The 22,862-nt window shown below is 38.9% G+C and overlaps 1 protein-coding gene across 1 annotated transcript in view; it reads right to left on the bottom strand.

Moving 5' to 3' along the window:
• NVL (nuclear VCP-like) overlaps positions 1-22,862 on the bottom strand; it is a 38,764-nt gene that overhangs the window by 5,045 nt on the left and 10,857 nt on the right. The window contains exons 12-20 of the mRNA XM_010009487.1: positions 20,547-20,778; positions 18,013-18,231; positions 16,517-16,621; positions 15,741-15,803; positions 14,282-14,401; positions 13,495-13,594; positions 6,627-6,733; positions 2,229-2,305; positions 635-723 (exon numbers count right to left, since the gene is read on the bottom strand). Of these exons, the coding sequence (XP_010007789.1) occupies positions 635-723; positions 2,229-2,305; positions 6,627-6,733; positions 13,495-13,594; positions 14,282-14,401; positions 15,741-15,803; positions 16,517-16,621; positions 18,013-18,231; positions 20,547-20,778 (1,112 nt within the window). The remainder of the gene's footprint in view (positions 1-634; positions 724-2,228; positions 2,306-6,626; positions 6,734-13,494; positions 13,595-14,281; positions 14,402-15,740; positions 15,804-16,516; positions 16,622-18,012; positions 18,232-20,546; positions 20,779-22,862) is intronic.

Below are 22,862 nucleotides of genomic sequence, written 5' to 3'. Positions count from 1 at the left end.
TGCAACTTAAAACAAAATTGCAGAGAGATATGGAAAAGGCAGACATCGTACTTGAAACTATTTATAATTCCCTGTTACAGTCCTGGCAAGAGCCACAGACGAGCTCAACGCCTAAGAAGAAACATGGTGCTCAGGTCTTCCAAGCACCATTACACTAGATGCAACTATTCAGTTACACAATACAATTGTATGCCAAAGGTATATGATCAGTATGGGTGCAGTTAATGTAATCAAATTTGCAAGTAAGTCAGTATAATTAGTCTTTGGTGGTGCTGTGGAAATTTGGCAAAGACATGTCCAGTCTAGTAAATGAATTGTCAGTTTATACTACTATGATAGTATGTATATACGTATATAGACACACTATTACACTACTACAATTTAACATAAAGTTTTCTTTTAGGTTACAAGGCTCAATTCTTTTAGGAAGAAAATACTATGCTGAACCTGCAGCATATTCATTTTTTCCTGTACTTTTCCCTACAATTACTTCAAAGATGCTTATGTGTTCTTGAAACAAACCCGACAATTTTTGTTTGGCTCAGCCATTATGCTTGTCTTGAACGACCTTAAATACTTGACAGTCCATTTATCTTCTCCCTGTTCTGTTAAGATTTTTGTAAAGCTTTCTTACCTTTCTTGCTTTGAGTATTCTGCAGGGCCATTTGCTGTCTTAAGGCACAAATTGAAGCTTCACGCACTAGAGCGGAAAGGTCTGCCCCTCTACAGATACAAACACAATAGGTTACTGTAGGATAAACTCCTCTTGTCTTTTGCTGGTAGCATATAGAAAGGCAAGACACTACAGATCATGGTAAGAAAGAGACTGGTTGTCCTGTCATAAAGATTCATCTTCAGAGCACTGGAAAGAGGGATGAGAGCTACTCAGTGCTGCAGCCTTCATTATGGAGTGACGACCTCCAGGTCTTAGCCACAGATTAAGACCAAATAAATGGGAAACAAGGGAAGAGACAAAAGCCCCATTTAGCAGCCTTAAAAATGCCGAAGGATTGATTAATATTGTGCCACTTTGTGGGAACAGGATACATTTTTTTCCACTATCAATCTTATGAAAGATTCAAATGGAATCACCCATTATTATAAAAGGGAGCTGCCTTGCTCAAAGCTGCATCAACTGTTAACATGCTCCTAAAATTCAGTATCAAGAAAACGGGGTCAGATCAGTCTTCCTAGAGATTTGCTTCTAGTTTCCAGCTGTTCAACTTTTCACAAGCCTTTAAACTGGTGCAAGTCACTGAACCCAAGAACATTCCCAGTTAACTCCCCACGCTTCATTTGGGGGCACCAGGAAGCTGCTGTATTTAAATAATGAAACCAAACCACAAAAACTCACCCCACAACCAACCCCCAACATAAACATGACAAACCCCAAACATAAAACCAAAGAAAAAAATCCCCAAACCAACCCAAACCCACCAAAAATGCCAAACAAAAAACTCCCCATAAGCAACCAAACACCCTTTCTCCCCCAAAAATGACAGTGAAACAGGCAGTAAAGGAAAAGGTATTCATCTTTCCAAAGTATGAAACTATGACAAACTAAAAGTTATTACTGATGACAGCCTCCCTTTCTTGAATTCAAAAGTAATGTTGTGAGAAGCAGCATGTCATAAACTTTAACTTCTGAGAACTCCAGATAATCATTAACTATTACTAAATCATTTAATAGGTTAAAGCTTTTTTAAGTTTTGTAGAGTGCAACTGCACATTATTCTGACAGATACAGCTATCGGGCTTTCCTAAAATACATGCCTTGCTATTCCCAAAGCACAAGTTGAAATAGGCTCTCACTACTTTGTGAAGCACACTGCTTTCAACTCTGTGACAGAAGCTGGTTATGGTAATTAAACCAATTTGCTTTCATCATCACTGTCCATGGGTCTACAACTCAGGGGGCTCTTTTATTCTCAGATTATGCAAGATTAGCAAATAAACCCAAGCAAAACCAAGAGGCCTCTGCTGATACGTATTTACAACATGGAGAGGACTATTCCAGATGAAAAAGACTTTAGCATCCATATACACCTACAGACTCCTTGGAAAAAAGCCTAACTGAAAGCAAGAAAAGTAGTGTCAGGGAAAAGGCCTATAAAGCCCGAAAGTTAAGAGATTGTTTTAATAGTAGCAACATAACACACATTATCTCACATCAGAAGACCTTTGGCACTGCATATTAAATATTAAAGTCAAGACTAGAAGCTACTCACGTATAACAATCAGAATGTTGACTGTAAGCAATCTCTTCAAGGCTTACATCAGTATCTAGTGGAGGCCGGGTGCCATCCTGAAGGAGTAAGATAATCAAAAGAGAAAGATAAGAAACCACTATTTCTTACACATGCCATCCCCAAAGTGATTAAGTTTCATCCATCAGAAATCATACAGAGGTCTGAAAAATCCCTGAAATATCAACAAACATGAACGCTTTTCATCTCAAACCCACAAGAAGGACAAGCAGCCATAAACCCCTTTCATTATGAAATATTAAGTAATGCTACATTTTAAACTTCCCACCAACAGATTAGATTTTCTCCAACAAAATGATGGCCAGCCTGTCACAGGGCAGTGTAACACTGACACTGTTCCAGATGTGGATGTGCCTTATGGAGCAGGTTACATCAATAGCATTGTTTAGCTGAACTTCCTCTACTTTTACTATGTGTTGAAACCAAACACCTAAGCAATAAGCACGTAGATGGAGTATTTTAACACCTTGAAGACTGAATTAATCTTTTATGTTCTAGAAATATATTTTCAAACTTAGAAGTTTTCCATTCTGGATTTCATAAAAGCTTACACATACTGTAGACATACCTGTAGACTGTTTGACACTACTCTTCCATATCATTACTTTTTATTCCTGCTTCCTCCACAAAATTCCCAGAAGTGGTTTCTTTTGTTACTATTTTTGCATCTCCAACAGCAAAAAATATTGACCAACATTATCAATTATGTTTGAAACCAGCCAACTAAATTCTCAAACACTGTGAGCACGGAGATCCACTACCCTTAGACAACACTAAAGTAGTCTCATGGTAGTACAGAGCTTCCAGATGTCTACAGGATCAAACAATACCCAAGTTTAGATAGGAAATGACACTTTTTAATGTATTTCTGCCAGAAATGCACAAATTCAAGTAATTATTTTCTTACTTCTTCAGGTGAACTACTACAGCACATACCTACAACACCTCCAAGAGAAAAAAACCCAAGATGTATAGTAATTGGCAAATTAAACCTCTGGAATATGTAACAGACAGTAGAATAATCAAGAGTCCTGTCACTCCTTACTGATTGCTGAGTATGGGAACAATCCTGAATGAATCTTTGGTAGAATACCAGTTAGGAAATGGGGGAGGGAACCAAACCAAAAGAGACAAAAGAAACAGCCTGATTTTGAAACATCTTGAAACATTTCAACATCTTGACTTTAACCTGGAAACCAGGAAGCCTCATACAATTTGATATGGGATACTGTAGTAATTGTACAAGACTGCAAGCCAGACACCACCTCTGCTAAAGAGAAATGTTTTTTACCTATTGCTTTGAGTAGCAACGTAGGTTGGGCATTGTTGTAGTGGTCTGATCTGCCTTCCCCTGAGACAAGCTCAGTAGTATGTGCACCAGAGAAGCTTGATACAGCTTCCAGGAGTGTAATTAACACTAGTAACTTAAACATGTGAAGACATGCTTCTCTTGAATAATTAATATGCTATTTGAAAATGCCTGATTAGTAGAAGTCAACTGAAATAGAACTCTTCCATTTCACAACAAGGCTTGAGCCTACGTTTAGGCTGGCTGCCTTACAACCTATTCCTACCCCTAACTCTTTTCTCCACTCCTCATGCTGCCTTTGTAAGCATCAGCAACGATTCTCAGTTTCTACATCCTGTGCATCTGTTCCTCAGGGATTTCTGGGAATGCATATGGTCACCATCACATCTGCACCAAACATTTTATCCAGCCCTGAGCATGCACTTAAGCAAGTGTTTTGGTACTCAGATTCCTCAAATTTCCTTACCTAGAGTGTGTGGATGAAATCTGACCAAAACCAAGATATTTCAATTAATTTAACATATTTTCCTCTCTCCATATTCCATGCTGTTACTGTAGATAACACCTATACATTTTTAAAGAAAATAACAACCTATGTCTGGTTCTTAACACTAGAAATACAAATCTTTGCCTAGCTTTATGAGATCTCTGGTGACTGCAGAAGTAGTAAAGGGAGATAGTCCCAGCCTCCTCATGGAATGGACACAGAAACACACAAAGACTCACTCAAAGAGTGTTTTGTCTCATTTCTGCTGGTCTCTTAATTAAGAACTGAGGAAAATAATCCGTTAAAGACTTTACACCTCAATCACTACAAAGATTTGTAACCAGATTAAGACTGGTATGAATTCAGTATGCATGGAAGTATCTGGCATTCCAAAAATAACATGCCCTGATAACCATGGACAGAATCCACAGAAACCAAGCTGGAAAACACTGTTCAGTGTGTTGCCTATATTACAAGAAGGCACATGATCAGATAATGCCACAGTAAAGATGGTTTGTCAGCAGAAATATGCTCTGGTAACATGATAACTACAAGGTTACCACATCCCATGGGCCACTCCTCTTGGTGTGGTCCCAACATTCAGACTGTAGCCAATATGATTACCAGGAGAAGGGAGCAAAGACATCTCTGCAACCTCGCCCAAGATTTAAGGCAGCTGAAGTAAGCACAATTTGAACTGCTTGATTCTTAAAAGGAACCTAGAAAACACTTCTAGCAACTATTTGTCACTGCCAGTCGGGAGGAAGCCAAGAGATGCGTGACGACTCAACACAGAGTTCCTTACCCTCAGTACTGCACACAAGTGATCCTGGCCCTACCCACATGGATGCATGCACTTTGGCAACTGTATGTGGCTGTGAGAGTGTGAGCAGGTGAAACTGATGGGAGAGTGAGAGAAATCAGTTTTGTTTAATACCACCTTCCTCACCCAGGCAGTCTTGCACCAAGCTTTGCTGCGCTATTTCCCCACACCACTGATTACAGTGAGAGCACTTCAGACAGTCACAAATCTCCAAAGATTCTCCAGCAATAATTAAGGAGGGCAAGACCTGTATTAAACACAGAGCAGATTCTATGATCCTGTGCCACAAGCTCTGTTTACACAGTCTAGTGACTGACTGACTCTTACTACCCACTTCTTCCAGAAGAACAAGGTTGTTTCTATTAAGGCAGAACAATCACATAAACTCAGTTTTTACATAACACATTGAGTTATCTTTAGAAATAAATGTGATAAAATAAAACCCACAATTCCTTACACTATGTTTGAAAAATGATTCAGGGATGTTACACTCAGAGTCTCTTTAGGTTTTTTAGAAAGCAGCCATCTTTAATAACAGGGTTGTAAGAAGTTTTAACTGAAATATTTTCATAAAACATAGAAACAATAAACTGATTTAGTGCATATTTTTTTATCCTCCATGAAGTACTGCATAGAACAAATGAAGGAAAGTCTAACATCCTGAATTTATAATGAGAGTCTGACTTTGGAACTATTTTGGCATGAAGGAACATGCTTGAATGAGTTCTCACTTTCTGAATTCTCCTACAGGATTAACTATTGCCTATACCACAACTTTATGCTTACATGAGTCTGAATTATCATTTTACAAATTTCCTAAATAATTTCATAATACAGTGCTAGCTTTCCTTAGAGTGAAGATTTGGTCTCCAGTGCAGCTCACAAAAACACCCATAAAATCTGACTGAATACCTGCTTTTAACAACTAATGCTGATGATCTACTGGGAAAAGTAGAAAACATCCAAGTAATTCATAATGATTTCCATGTTCTTTTTTAAAGGCCTTTATTACTGCTGTAATACTTAGAGAATGGTTCGGGTTGGAAAGGACCTTAAGATCACCTAGTTCCAACCTCCTGCCATGGGCAGGGACACCTCACACTAGACCATGTCACCCAAGGCTCTGTCCAACCTGGCCTTGAACACTGCCAGGGATGGAGCATTCACAGCTTCTCTGGGCACCTTGTGCCAGCACCTCAGCATCCTGACAGTAAAGAACTTCTTTAGAATTCTATAATCCACATCTCTGAAGTGGCAGAATGTGCCGTTAACCACAGGGAGGACCTGTGACATTTTACATTTTCATATTTACTTTGACCTACAAACTTTATCATCACAAGATTCCTTTAATCCTAAAGGCAATTAAGTGGCACAATTGCTGTTGAGCAAATTCAGCTGGAGCTTGTGAATCATCCTGGTGAATGAGTGGAACCCCCCCCAAAAAAGTTTGCAAAATGCTTCTAGGCCCATTACTCACACAGATAGGAATCTTTTAATTAAAACTGTTCAAATTGTAATTATAAAAGCAGCAGCTTCTATGCTTAACAGGTCTGCTTTACTCAAGATTTATCAGCTCAGAGCAATTTTAACAGCAGATGTAACTGATGGTTTATTTTTATTACCTCATGTGATATTTGAAAGTATTTCATGAGACAGGAGCCTGCAATTTCATGTAAAATTTAACTCCTCTTAAGTCATTCCACCAAGCTTCGAGATAAGGATTTATTTCCAAATACTCACTTTGGTGATGGTCTTTAAAATAGCAAGTCGATCTTCAGGTGGTGGCAAACCCACATAAAGCGTTTTATCCAGTCTCCCAGGGCGCAGGATAGCTGGGTCAATTATATCTTAGGGAAGGAGAAAAAAGAAAACAATATCCAGAAATGAGATACAACCTCAGGGAAGTGCACATGTGAGAAGCAATACATGCATACTTGTATTGAGATTCAAAGAAGGCAAAATTCGGGCTATGATTTGAAGCACTGAGCATTAAAATAGCTGATTAAAATAGTTTCATCTCTGTCCAGTAGGAGCCTCTATTACCCAGAACAGTAAAGGTGCATCTCTCAAAGATGGCTCATAAATACCAGCTTCATGTCTTCACAAAAAACAGACAACTCTTATCTTTGGCAGTATAGTACTAGAACAAGTTTACTGTCATATCTAGCATGGTTGAGTGAGGAATTGCACATTAATTCATAACAAGGGAAAAAAATGCTTCCAGTTTGTTACATTCTCTTGGCAAAACATTGCTAACACACAAACTACATGCATTCATATATTCATTAAAGGTGAAGAACTGGGAAAAGTTAAGCTGTTAATCCTTACTGTACAGATGTTTAAAAGAAAGAAACCACCAGCCAAACCCCCAAGCATGGAAGTACAGCTATCCCTTCTTGGCAAATAAAAGAAGTTTCATAGAATCACAGAATGGTTTGGATTGGAAGGGACCTTAAAGCTCATCCAGCTCCAACCCCCTGCCATTGGCAGGGACCCCTTCCACCAGAGCAGGTTGCTCCAAGCCCCTGTGTCCAACCTGGCCTTGAACACTGCCAGGGATGGGGCAGCCACAGCTTCTCTGGGCACCCTGTGCCAGCGCCTCAGCACCCTCACAGGGAAGAATTTCTTCCTAATGTCTAATGTAAATCTCCCCTCTGTCAGTTTAAAGCCAAGCGAGTTTAAAGCAAAGAGTTTGCTTAACTCTGTCAAGACTCCAACTACCTGATCTACCACAATGTAGTCCTGATTCACTTTTTAAAGACATGTACAGTTATGTTCAAGTTATTCTCTCACCTATGCTTAAAGGACAAAAGGTAAAATGAGATGCATACATAAAACTTGCTCCACTATCTTTTTCTTGGACGAAAGTATTTTTTTTCCCCTCAGGATACACTAATCATGGCCAGAGGCATCTATGTAGGCAAAAATCAGCTACTGCAAATGGTGGGGTGTGGAGACATTCCTAGCAGAGACAGGAGGCCACGAGTACATGGAGCTGATAGAAGAAGGCCCCAGAGGGTAAAGACGAACATGAACAAGATTGAACCCGGAGCAAGGACGAAGAGAAGATGCCAAGTTAGAGTTAACAGCTCTATTACGTAGTGTCACGCGGGCAGCAGTAGGTAGCAAATGAAATGTTTAAGGCGTGAACAGATAAGAATGACCAATCAGTTGTAGCCAAGTGGAACCTTTCTGTCAGCAGAAGATACATAAACGCAGCCAGCAAATAAATTATGTCTTTGATCTTTCATTGGAGTCTGTGCCTTCATCCTCTCAGTGGGGGGGAAAAAAAAAGGGAAGAACTTAATGTATTAATTTAATCCATACTTTTGGATTAAATTATGATTTAACCAGATGAAACAAGGGTTAAGCAGAATCCTTGCCATGGCAGTCCTAGGGAAAAAACCGAACATCTGACTTACATATCTGTGTACAGTGCTATATGATATGTTATCTTGCTTTTTGCACAAGTGCACTTTCCTGTTTTCATGTGCCTGTGGACGGAAGTCTTGCCACATTATTAAGGTCAGATGACAAAGTTCCCTCCACAGATCAATTACAACAATCAAAACAAACACTCTCAATAGGGATTGCATTACACCACCATGCACTTGAGAACTTCCCCGTTTGAAGTTTCAAAAGCTCTTTAAAAAAATTAAGCTTGACATGGAAAAAACTGTTTCCATTTTGCACTCTGAGAGCATGGCACAATGACACCAAGTTAATGATACCGTCTAAAGATGCATTCATCCATTTGTATGTTAGTGATTAGATTGCCCACATTCAAAGAGTTACCACAACTCATACTAACTCAGTAAGTTACAGTACTGGTGGTTTACAATGAGACGACACCAAACTTGAAAACACAGATCTGCACTCCCCACCTCCTTAGGAGTCAATTCACTTCATTCCGCTGGCTCAAACCTGGGCCTGAAGTTCTTGAAAATTCAAGTCACATCAACAGAGAAAATTAGTATTTACTGACCGGTCAAACCCACTCATCAGATGCACTTCAAAACTGTTTAAAAGAATTGAATAATGCTCCCCTTTTAGGGATTTCAAAGCATTCCATTCTGATAAATCATAAAGTTCTCTCCATATCTATTATCTTGAAACGTATCTAAACAAAGAGAGTCAACTAATTTTAGCTACATTTAACATTCTAATGAAGTTAAGGTAGTTATCATAGATATCTCTTTCAAAGCCTGTTACTACATCTCAAGTTTGAAAGTGAAACTTGGAAACGTGCTAACACACAGCACTTCTTTTCCAAGCAGTTATCTCACAGAGAAAATATACTTCTATTGAGAGAAATGTCTATTTTCTGTCTTGATTTCGTGATGTAGTCAATGGTGATGACTATGCCATTAGAAGACAGTAGTACCATTTTCCAAATAATCTGTCAAAATTACTTAAGGAGAAATTTAGAGAACATCCATTCCTGGCTTTGTTTTTAAAGGTTAAAACAGGCATTAGAATAATATTTCAGTGATGTAATATTTCAGTTTGCCACACTGTTCTCCAAACTACTGCAAAATGTTATCCTCTTCATTAAATTCTCTTGAAAGTATCTTTGCATGAATCCCTAGAACTTGATGTTCTATTGTCCTATAATAAAATCTAGTAGTCTCACACTCATTTCCAGTTGATTATTCATGTCTTAACTTGCAAGAGTCAACGATGTCTACAAAGTTCAGTGCATACACCAGCAACAACTATTGTGCTGAGTCCATCAAGCTTCTGCTGTAGTCACTACAGCTTTTAGAATTATAAGGAAGAAGTTCTTCACCGTGGGGGTGCTGAGGCGCTGGCACAGGCTGCCCAGAGAAGTGGTGAATGCTCCAACCCCGGCAGTGTTCAAGGCCAGGCTGGACAGAGCCTTGGGTGACATGGTTTAGTGTGAGTGGCCCCTGCCTATAGCAGGGGGTTGGAACTAGATGATCTTAATGTCCTTTCCAACCCAAGCCATTTTATGATTCTGTGATTTGAAGTATACAAGATCCAGGTCCTCACACTCGTGACATTCTGGAGCTCAGAAAGGTTCTAGAAGCCCTGAAAGGTTTTCTGAGACTCCAGATGAACTCTGCAGTTAACAACTTTGCTCCTACGCAACAAACTAACTCCCCCAAAATTCCTGTTAAGGATACATAATGTTCAAGGGCAGGTGAAATGCAGAAATGTGATTTGTGTGAATTGGAGCTATTATGAAAGAAACTGTTCCAGGCCTCACGTATTTGGTGCTTTTCTTAGATCTTATCTTGCCTTTAATTCCGCAACACGTATAAACAGATATAATCATAACAAACAAAAAAATCCCAAACCAAAACTGGAACTATTGTCAGAGACTGAAGATTAGTTTTCTACTGTGCTTCAAACACGTGGTTCAGGTGACTGGCTCTAGAAAACTAACATAAACTTGCTAAAAGAAAAGCAGAACCCACTGGAACTAGGACCATGCTCTAAGATAACAGTACAAGAGGAATTCTGCAAGAAAAAGACCATGAATAAAAGCAAAGACAAGCGTCAACATTTACATCAAGCTTATAATCACTATCAGCTTGTAGCATTTTACTGGTTTCTTGATGTTTTCTCACGTTACATACAGTTCCTTAGAGCCTACATAAATGCAGCATTTCTCTAAAGAGCTTATAAATATTTGAAGCCTAGTCAAGTAAGAAAAGAGCAGAAAGCAGCAGTATCCAATAGTGAAGCTCACACTGTTAAGTAGGAAACTGTGGGAAATTACAGGCCTTAGTTAACAGCAGTGCTTGGTGGTTTTGTGAATACTTAGTCTTGGATTTGGGGAAGGGAACAGACTGAAAAAGCATATAATTTTCTGAACCATAAGGTTTCTAAGAGAACATGACATTTCTTTTTTTTCCCCCTCTGTCTTTTTAATGACACTGAGTGCTTTAAAAGTTTAATCCTCTTCAGACAAAGTTTAACACTGGTTCTGCATTTAGGTGGAAAGAGATTGAGCTGGGAATACTGCATCCCTGCTAATTTAGCAGTAGTCAAGAAAGGTCCACAGAGGACTTTCAATGTCACCGAGGAAGTGCATAAACCATTCAAATATCCTACTTCTTAGGGCAGATCAAAGGCTTATTTCAGCACTGCCAGAGTAAGAATTACCACGTGCAGATCGTATGTGGTAAACACCAATCTATTGTGCCTGTCCTTTTGGAAAGATGGAAATTAGAGTGTTCCAAGTCCTTAAAAGCCATTATAAAGAAAGAATTTGGCAATCTTCAGCCACAGAGTATATAAACCACCACCATGTCACAATAATTCCTTGTCACAGGTACTAACACCCCACTGGAACAACTGTGCCAGGAACACACATTGATGCCAAAACTGCTACCCTACTGCTAGTACTGTTATTCTTAATAATAATGATAATTTTATGAGAGAAGGCTCTTCTTTTGACATGATGGTCTCTGAGACTACAATGCTGACCAACATACACAAAGTCATGAACAGTATAATCAACCAACTATAAAAGCTAACATGCATGTAACCACACTAAAAAAGAAGTAGCTTGAAAAACCATTTTCTCTCCCATTAACATGGATTTAAAAAAAAGATGAGATCTTGCACTTCACAATACAGATCCAATGGAAGGTTTTAAGAAGTTCTGCTGGGACACATATTATTTAGATTTATATTATACAGTCCCCTCCCCCCCCCATTCCACATAACTGTGACAGAAAAATCTTTCACAACAATGTCAGACCTCTAAGCAAAAGAGCTTTTCAGACACCACAACGTTTATTGTTTGTGGGATTCATTTAAGTATACTAGTCAGTATAAGCAATGGTCCTTCTTCAGGTCTCTGCCTGGTAAGACTGCTTTACTAGCATAAAGTTCTCTATCTGCAGTGTGCTCCTATTAGACACCCAAACTATACTAGTAGAATTTAATTTGGTGAACACTGCCTCTTCTTAAGCCCCATAAATGGTGAATAAACTGCACAAAAGAAAACTGGTTTCCCCAGCTTAACCACAGCATCGGTAAAAGTTGTTCTGACAAAAGCTGCATCAACTGGAACCTATGTTTCTTCACAATGCAGACATCACAGAAAAAGTTTGTAGTCTAAACTTATCCAAGGTATTATTCACAGCTGATAGCCTTCTCAAGCAAGAGACACATCCTATCCAAAATGCATAGATAATTGCCTCATCTAGCAAAGGCTGAATGTGCCAACCTCTGCTGTTCTATCGTGTTGGCAAAACAACCCCTTTATCAGGATAGAATTCAACTGCATTTACAGAATGTGTAGACGCATTCGTACACTTCCATTTAGTTATCAGATTTGTTATCCCTGCCTTTTAATTTTCTTTATGTTTGGCATTTTAACCTGAAATTCACTTTTATCATCAATGTCACTGGCTAGTAATACATTGCTGAGTTCATGCCTTACCAAGTTCCTTCAGCTTCCTCCAAATATTAGTTTAATCTGCTGATCTACACACAAGTTTTCATCTCTTGAAATTAACATCTGAGGAACATTTACTCTGAACTGGCCCAGTTAAATCTACTAAACTACTTGCATTCAGCTGCCTCTACAAGAGCAGTCATTAGCTCAGAACAGCGTCACATACACACGCTGGCCCTAAAAGTATTCACCCCATGTATACCTGTGGTACACCTGAGGTGGCACTGCAGGAAATCAAGCTGGATGCTTCCTTAACTTCCTAAGTGTTGCAATTCACATCTCAAGCTACCAGAGATAATGATGAGTTTACTGTCACCAGTAATTAGATATGAAACCCTTGAGAAACACTAACAAATAGGGCTGCTTGATATAAATACTTGCACTAGTGTGACTAATTTAGCAAGAGATTTCCTTCCTAAGGCAACCTGATGACATGAAGTATTAACACACTTGGTTCATCCAACTGTACCTATGTATAAATGTGCTACACTGCATAATGTTATTCCCTTTTCTATACTGGATTAGATAGGTCAGAATCATCAAGCTCATGCCAAGAGAACCCACCTGTTTAAATCAAAGAATTTCTGCAACAGATATTGATTTAAGCATCTACTGCTCATACTTCACCATGTAGAAGGTTTGATAGTCTGTCACGATGCAAAGAACTCAAGGGGGAAACCATGTTCAGAACATGAAGCCCAAGAACCAAAAGATAAGCAAATGGGAAAATGATTTAACATGAGATAAACCTCAAGGTAAACAAAAATTAAAACAACAAAAGACTGTAAGGCTGTATTGGATTTAAAAAAAAAATTAAAAAAAAAAAAAAAATCAATCTAAGCAGCAAAAAATATATAATTCATGTTTTAGTTATCTTTTGCTCTTTCATGTTCCAAGAAGGTAATCCAAAATCCAATTCAGTCGAAGGTCTTTCAAAGCATTGTACAGCAATGATACCAGGTGCTAATTCAGACACAGTTTAGAGTGGTTGCTTCATCTTACACTGTCCCAAGAATGTGGAACAGATTAATTGAACAGGAAAGGTTTGAGGAGACACTGTAATTTTAAGGACAGAACAAGGTTGTAGAATTGAAATATGTAAGAACACAAGATTTCATGAGAAGAGAACCTGAGAGGTCTGATTTCTCTTGCTTATGATTTTTGGGTCCTTACCTGGCCTGTTTGTGGCAGCCATAATGAAAACCTGCTGACGATTCTCCAGACCATCCATCTCTGTGAGTAACTGGTTAACTACTCGGACGCTGGCTCCTGACTTTGAAAGGAGACATTTGTCAACAAAATTGAGAAAACAGTGGGAATATGAATATTTCAAAGTAAAAGAAGCAAAATCTCTGCTAGCTCCCTCGCCTGAAATACTACTCAGAGTTTCTTTTTCACACTTTCAATGTAGCTGTATTCTGGATTTCTACTATTATGATCTTAGCATTAAATTCTAATCATATTAAATTCTACTAATATGGGTTTGAGTGCTTAATAGACAGAGAAAACCTCACAGGTGGAATAGCTCTGAAGTCTAATGCATTCCACTTATGCTCCTGCCTCAGGTATTTTCATGACCCAGTTCACTTGTTCAAATAAATACATGCTTCACGCAAGCATTACAGTTGCGTACAGGTATCAGATTGGGCCATAAATGAAACATGATATTGAACTGCACTCCTTCATTTTTTCCTCCTCCTCTACACAGCCTACTTGGTAGATCTACACACATTTTCTGGGTAATTTTTTCTAGATATGCATACTAAAAGAAAAAAAAAAATTAAGCTTTATAATATTTGACCAACATATTTTTCCTCAAATATGAGAAAGCCTCTTGGATTGTTTTTCTTGGGAGATACTGAACCTAACAACCTTCCCGCTGCTTATGTTGCTAGCACAATGCCTCAAAACCTGCAATTGAGATAATCTACTTATAGGAGATATTTTACAACAGACTCACTTCACGGTCAGACCTCCGAGGGCACAAAGCATCAACTTCATCAAAGAATATAACGCAAGGGGCTGAATTCCTGGCTCGCTGGAATACCTGACGTACAGCACGCTCACTTTCGCCAACATACTAAAACAAATGACAAATCAGTGAAAAAATTTCAGACATGAAGATTTTGCTTAGAAACAAAATCAATTGAAAAAGAACAGTTTTAAACAGTATTTGAGGTGCTTCACAAGGGAGAAGTGCACCCTGCTAACCAGTTTACTTCTGATAACAGTCTGTTTCTGTGTCCTTACTGATCTAGATTTACATGGGAACTAGTCGTTACTAGCTCACTTCTGACAGTTTGCAGTACATTTAGAGTTTAAACTTTTTACTGGTTTACTTTTTGGGGAATAAAAATCTAACTTGCCATGAGTCTGCTGATGAGAACAGTGTGGCCAACAGGACTAGGGAAGTCATAGTCCCCCTGTACTCGGCACTGTTGAGGCCGTACCTCAAATACCATGTTCAGTTTTGGGCACCTCACTACAGGAGAGACATTGAGGTGCTGGAGCATGTCCAAAGTTCAGCAACAAAGCTGTTGAAGGGCCTGGAGCTCAAGTCTGATGAGGAACTGGGTTGCTTAGCCTGGAGAAAAGGAGGCTCAGGGGAGAGCCTCTACAAGTCAGCTCTTGACAGGAGGTTTGTAGTGTTGTGGGGGTCAGTCTCTTTGCCCCAAGTAACAAGCTGTAAAACAAGAGGAAATGGACTCAGTTGTACTGGGGGAGATTTAGATTGGATATTGGGAAAAATTTCTTCACAGAAAGGGTTGTTAAACATTGCCTAGTGTGAGGTGTCCCTGCCTGTGGCAGGGGGTTGAAACTAGATGATCTTAAGGTCCTTTCCAACCCAAACCATTCTATGATTCTCTGATTGGAACATGCTGCCCAAGGCAGTGGTGGAGTGACCATCTCTGGAGGTATTTAAAAGACATGTAGATGTGGCACTTAGCGACATGGTTTAGTGGTGGACTTGGCAGTCAGTGCTAGGTTAACAGTTCAACTCAATGATCTTAAAGGTCTTTTCCAATGTAAATGATTCCATAATTCACAAATACAATCTTCATTAAGGGCCCTGTTGGACAAGTTACTGATCATCAGCTGTTCTCACTGTAGGTCTGAACTTCTATTCTTTTTCCTGATCTACATAAAGCAATGATTCATGCAGTTGGTCATTTAGAAATCCTACTTCAATCAAGAAGGCTCCATTTGCCATGTAATTTAAACCAAGATACATACTTAATCTACCCAGGTAGCAGTGAAGTTGATCATGTGTAAAAGAAAAAACCAAAGACTTTAAGCAGGGGTTAGATGAGGCAACCTGAGTTGCACAGTAACAGTTGTGTAATTACCAGGAACTTTGCTTGCCCCATGCTTTGGACAAGAATTCCATAAATAACAAAAGCACAATGATTAATGCCTACCATATTTAGCAGTTCAGGGCCTTTCACAGATATAAAGTTCAGTCCAGACTCATTTGCCACAGCCTATCAAAAAGAAAAAAACAGATGTATATATATAAAACACACATTTTTCATGTTTTCTTTGGTTCTGTCCATGAAGCAATAAACAAACTTAAAGGAATGATCACAGTTATCAGTTGTTTGTAAAATATAGAAAACAGAACGAAGTATAATTATATGCAATGAAAAGTGGGAAGGGGGTGGGGATTTTAGCAAGGTGTTATCTCTCTTTAATGAGGCAGCATTCCAGATTCACACCCCACTGTCCTCCCCCATACTGGCTGAAGAAATCACAGTAATTAGTGGAAGAGATATTCAACTACATAAGTGCATTTGAAGACAAAGATAAGTGACAATCTGGAATGATTATCTGCATCTACATGGGGAGGCCATAAGAAGAGAAATGCTCCAAGGAGAAGGAATATAATAAACAAAAATACATAAATATAATGGAGTGTAGACTACTCCCAAATTTCTGGCAGTATCATCCAGACTCAGCCATTCCTACAAAAACATCCACTTCAAGAAGATTCTCCAGTATTTTTAAACACATTGTAACAGGCTGCCCAGGGCAGTGGTGGAGTCACCAGCCCTGGAAATGTTCAAACATCATGTAGATGAGGCCCTTAGTGACATGGTTTAGTGGTGGACTTGGCAGGAATGGCTGGACTTGAGGACCTTGAAGGTCTTTTCTAACCTCCTTGATGCTATGATTCTAGGTTTAGAAAATGTATTACCTTAGCTAACAGTGTTTTACCACATCCAGGAGGCCCTGCAAGGAGGACACCAGCTGGAGTAGTCAGGCCAAGAGCTTTAAACTGCTCTGGGTTTCGCACAGGCGCCTAGAAAAGAAATCATCATCGTTATCTGTGACAAACAGCTAACATGGAATTTTTCATTTCAGCTACAGTTGGATTAAAAAATCCTTCATAAGCAAGTTTTTTTATTCCAATTCTTTATAGGCTAAAAGAATAAACAGTCAATCAGCATCTTATTATCCTGCAGTGGTTAAGTGCCCCCAAATGGGAGAAGTATCATTACTAAGAAACAATGATTTTATTTATCTAAGTTCTCATCCTAAGTGTGAGAGACTGATCTGAAATCAGACTCCACTGTCCATTGTCCCAAAGACTGGTATGAGAAGCTGAGATGGGATTCCACGTTCCATTGTCTCAGAGATGCGTGGGAGGAGTTAAGACTCCAATGTCCACTGCCTGGGAGAAGGGTGTGAGGAGCTGAAGTGGGACTCCACCATCCATTGCCTAAGAGATGAGTGGGAAGGGCTGAGATAAGACTCTTCAGTAAGTGTGAGGAATTGCTGTCCATTATCCCAAGAATTGCTGCAGACATGTGCAATTGAAGAGCTGGCTGCAAGACCAGCAAAACTGGTCCACGAGAAGCATGTAATACATGACGTCTCCCCAATTCATTATAAAATCAGGAAAGAGACATCGCCATCAGGACAGCTCCAGAAGCACACCTTCAAGGTGACAAATCCAGAAGGACACTTCCAAGAGAACATCCACCCATCTCCAACGACTATTTGGGGACACTCTGCTCCGATACCAACTACAGACCCTGAAGGACTCCCACCACTTCTAACGACTCCTCTCTCTCTGCACACTGAATTCTTGCTTCATTTCTACCCTTCTTCCAACGTCCTATCGCTATCCCCTTTTTTGTAATTATTTCCCTTTTTATAATAATTGTCTTTTTGTAATAAGCCAACTGATTGATTACGGTACTTGACCTTGTTTGTGTCTTAATTTCACTCTTTGGATCATGAAGGAAGCAGGTCTGACACTGGAGTTTTCTCAAGTCAGACGCTGACACTAAGGTGTTAGTGCTAAGCAGCAGCGAGACCGCTAACCTTCCACCTAAGCTGCCTCCAATTCTTTGTGTGGCAGTTGCATAATTAAGGTTATTTGTACAAAAATCATAGAACACTTAAGATTCAGTCATAAAGAACACATTGTATTGATGCTTTCAGTTTTCAGTAAGTGAAAGGTTAAATGCATGTGCCAGACTCATAATAAATTTGACAGCAAATTAGAGGAATCTGAGGAATGAAGTTTTAAATGAAGATGTAAAATTCCTAGGTTGTAGCATATTAGAACTCATGGGCAGCACATTATACCTTAAATAAATCTTAAAAACCAAACAAGCATAGTTTTATTTCCTACAGAGTGGGAAGTGCAAAACTCGTATCTTTGAAAGAAAGGTTAAGACATACCAATATTGCCATAGTCAGCTCCTCCCGAACGTCCTCCAGGGCTCCGATATCTGCCCATGTCACATCAGGAATTGTGACAAAGCCTTCTCTCTTGGCAGAGGGTTGCACAGATGACAGTGCAACAATAAAATCATTCATCTCAATGCACAGCTTCTGCAGCTGCTCCTCAGGCAAGGGGTCTTGCTTCTTCAGCAAATCCAAAAGCCTCTGCAATTCATCCTGAGGATATATGGAAAGAATAAGGTTATGCACTGGAGTAGATTTTAAGAACCACTGTTTAAGGGCTTTTCCAAAGCAATACTTTATTCAACTATAATATGTATTATTATAAAACAAATTATGTATGATACACATCAAATATGTAAAATAACATTAAAAATGAACATTAATGATAAAAATGTTCTGTGAAAGCACTGAGCTGACAGACTACAGTCTTATTTTAGATACTACAGAGCTAGCACATGTATTTTGTCTTCAAATTCTTCCTGCTGGTTCTCCCACTCTGATTAGGAAAAAGTTCTTTCCATGCTGAAAATTCCAAAACATGTATTATATGTATTAATTCTGGGTTTAATAACAAATTGTTCTCAAGAGAAAATGAACAACTCTGTTGAACAGCACAATTCCAACAATTTGCAGAATATTCAGTTACGTATAAACCTTTAAAACTCTTAACAGACACTTTTAGATCATGTACTTTGATTTAACATAATCTGATTTCAAGTCATCAACTCATTTCCTCAGTCTGATTAGACCTGGTTTTGTAATAAGGCCCTGATAAAGTTGGGCAAATGGAATAGAGACACAGGGTAATGCTTTTCAATGCTGTTCCATCTTGCAGACCACAGTGCCCCAGGCAGGTACATTCCAGTTTCCCCAGTTGGTTCCTTATTGGGGAAACTGAGAAAATACTTGATCAAAGAACTTTATAGTTGCACACAAATACATCCCAGTTCTCATACAGAAAGGCTGTATTGAAGCTAATTGACACTGCACCACAAGAAAACTATACCAGGGTTTTCATTTATAAGATAGAGGGAGAAAAGTACTGAGTAAACCCTGTTAAGTTTCCACATTTTTCCTACAAAAGTATATGGATAATGTATCTCTTCCTATTTGTTGCAACTTAGATAGCTCTACAACTGATCTCAAAGAAATAGTGCCCAATAATCCTTTTAAGCTCTCTCTCCTTAACAGAACCATTAAAAGAAACTCTGAAATAGCCAAGACCACTGGGTTTGTTTACTTGAATTGTGTGAATGATTTTTAAAGGCTTTGTATGTTTATTTTCCCATTATAAACATAATATAATGGTTTTAATGACAATGCCCTGTATTAGACTATGTCAACCTCCTGCCAGCTATCAAAATATGGCTCTGTTAGGATTAGACTTCCTCATCCTCAATAACCCCTTTGATCATGGTGATGTTGATAAAAGCTGCAACTACCTGCCCCGTCCTGCTTTCTTTTGGCTACGTCAGGCCCCAGAAAACACTGGGAGTTATTGCAGTGTGATTATGTTATTCTAATACAAAATCTTACTATGGTTTTTAACACTGTTTTTTGTTAATGACAATAGCAGTTTTCTTTGACAGTCCTTCTAAAACCAGAATCTGAGTAGAACATGGACTTAAAACCACTTTGGTTTAGTTCTTCAGACAAATCTTTAGGAAGCCTACATGTAATGAAGCCACATACATGCTCCAAATTTTGAGAAGTAGGGCCAAGAACTCCTAAATAAAGATGGTCTGGTTCACTGACCACAGCACGTTACCTAGGCCACAGAGTAATTCCGGCACTGGAAATGCTATTTTCTGCCACAGAGTTCCAGCTGTGCTGCACATTAAGAGATACTTTCTCAAATCACATTGCTAACTCAACTTTTCTACTGGATGCATACCTCTCCCTCAAATTTGCTATAGGTACTAGATGCCAAATGGGATTTACCACAAGTAATCACACAGCTGGAAGGAAAAATGTAAACTGTGTTAGTACTTCCTATTTTTGGCTACCTGTAACTATACCAGGTCAGGGAAGAGCCCCAGGCATCATAAGAGATATTACACGGAGGGCACAGCAAACAGCTTAAGAAAACCTCAGTGCACGTCTGATATTCTCAACATTCTGTTACTTCTGAAGACAGATAGAGCCACTATTTTAACCTCTGGTCTGCTAGAAAACAAAACAACACAACCAACAACAACAATGAAAAACCCAAGGGAAAGACCACACCTTGTATAAAACATTAACACTGTCTTTAGAAGGTGTAGGTTTTGGAAGCCACTTATTCAGATCCATTATGTGGGTCATTAGGAGGTAAGCTTTTGGCTTAAGAGCTGCTATTTCTATATGTAAATTTCGTATTACATTTGCCATAGATGTTTAAGGATTTATGAGCAATGACTTTCCCAACTATAAGATGGCTCAATTCTTAAGATTTATGTTATGCTTTTAGATTTATACCTTAAGAGGCACACACTTCAGTGAACAAATACCTTATGAGGAAGTTCTAGTTGTTTGGCATCCTCTTCCACCAGGATATCCGTTTCTATTCCCATGCTTTCTTCAGCTGAATTTCCTCCAGCGTGTATGTGTTTCCTTTTCTGCTGCTCAGATTTTATCAGGACCCTGTTCACTGTGCACATAGCTGCCTCACGACAAAGTGCCACCAGATCAGCACCTACATAACCTGGAGTCAGCCGTGCTAAGTGATGAAATTCAAAGGATTCTGGGAGCTTAAGTTTTCGACACAAAGTCCGAAGAATTCTGAACAAGTAGGGAGAAAAAGCACAACAAAATAAAGATTAATCTGTGGCTTTTTTAATCTTCATATGAAAACAAACAGCATCGATTTATGGTCTCTCTCAGTCCACATGAAGTAGTACAGCAGGAACAGTTTTCACTCAACTAGAAAGTTATCAACACTGAAACCCACAAACCCATACTACATATTTCCTTTCAGTTCTTAAACAAAAACCAGCATCAACCAAATATGTCAATCAGTGGGTAAAAGCTGGTTTTGGTGAATCTCAACGTTATAGATTCTTTAAACCTCAGTTTATGATTCTACATTGACAGAGGAGATCTCAGCGTGTACCACAGGGACACACATAAGTTATCCATTGAGGTATTCAACCTTGTATTCACAACAACCTTAGTCTGCATTGTCTGTTCCACACCAGATTTATTTATTTATCAAAGAACATCCACAACAAACTATTTGCAAAGAACAAATGGAATCAGACTGCCTGAGGAGCTCTGTCTTTTAATCTTCGGTATCCTTCCTCTACCATTGTCAGTTGAATGTAATTGCACATATTTCCTGTGTCCCCCATAAAATTTCCAACAGGCATTTCCAACAGTTTACATGTACATCTCATGTGTTACGTCATCCTGATTCAAAAGCTGAAGTTACACCTACCTATGCAGTTCCATCACTAACACAAAACAGCTCTAGGAAACTAACACTGAAATGCTATGCTGCATACTTTTTTAATGGCAGTTTTTTCACTCTGTATCAAGGCCCAAGCTTTAAAAACCTCCTTCAAGGTCCACCAAGTCTTCCTGCTGTTATTCTAAGCCAAGGACAACTGAAAACTACATGAATAGTTAAAAAACAAAGACAAAAGACAGTGTCACCGCACAAATACTGGTGCTGAAGAACTCTAAGCAGAGGGATCAAATCAACTTGTTTAAAACAGCAAAACGTCACTTCATTGGGAAAATATTCTAAAAAGGCAGCACAAACCAAAGAACATCATTCATGTACTTTCTAGTTCCAATGAAAACTAGCTTAAATTATTTCCAGATCAAGTAACGTAACTACAGAAAAGTTCTGAAAAGAGCAAGTTATTAAACTATTCAAGTCTTAAATATTTTTCATCTGTTTGCCTCCCCCACTAATAATAATAGATATTTCCCCCACTAATAATTTCCATAGTCTCTCATTTAAATCTGTATCAGTGACATTGGCTTATTTCTCAAGACTTTTTCAACCTGTCTGACAACATCTGTAGGGAAGCAAGTGACTCAGAGGGTAAAGTGTTAAGAACTGTAAATGGCTCATTACAAATCTGTCCCCTACATATATTGTTTTCCTTTATGTGCTTCACACATGCAGAAGAAAACACCTCAAGTAAAGCAAGATCTCCAGGTTCTGCTCCTCATCCTACTCTACTCCCCTAAGGCTGTAGAACCACAACTAGGCAGTTCATATCACACCTTCAGTGAGACTTTATTACGTGGTAAACCAACACGCTATAAGGACTTCTGCTTCTATATGACCCTTTTATTTTTCTAAAAAAGGAAGAAACCACCCCAAAGCCAAAACAAACAGTAAAGCTGGGGGGGGGGGGGGAATGGTAATTTAAAAGAGAACATAAAATCAACAGTTCCTGTAAGCCTACACCTCCAGAAACACAAATACAAACAACTGTACAGAACAATTACATGAACGAGTAAGACTAGCTCCTGAACAATCTTTACACGCTATGATGGCTTTCCCATTCATAACTCCTATCCTTGGAAGCAGTGCTGTTTCTGGGAATATCATATTGAGTATCATATTTTTAACACAAACCAAAGAAATATCAGAATCAGAACTCTCAACAGTAAATTCTTTAGTTCTACCTCTAACCACTTGCATGTATTCCCGCAACCAAGACTAACATAATTACATAAAGTAATTATGTTTAGGGGTTTGTAATGTATTTATGTATTTATGTTTAGGGGCTTTATGTAATTATGTTTAGGGGCTTTAGGGGTGGGGTGGGGGGAAAGAAGAAAAGGGTGGAATAATGGCCAGTAGTGTTGACAACACAAAGTGAGCAATACTGCGAGCAGAATAGTTT

The sequence above is a fragment of the Nestor notabilis genome, unplaced genomic scaffold (assembly GCF_000696875.1).
Source record: "Nestor notabilis isolate BGI_N333 unplaced genomic scaffold, ASM69687v1 scaffold12102, whole genome shotgun sequence".
Classification (NCBI taxonomy): domain Eukaryota; kingdom Metazoa; phylum Chordata; class Aves; order Psittaciformes; family Psittacidae; genus Nestor; species Nestor notabilis.
The sequence above is the reverse complement of the archived record's forward strand: the minus strand, read 5'-3'. Positions and strand labels throughout refer to the sequence as shown.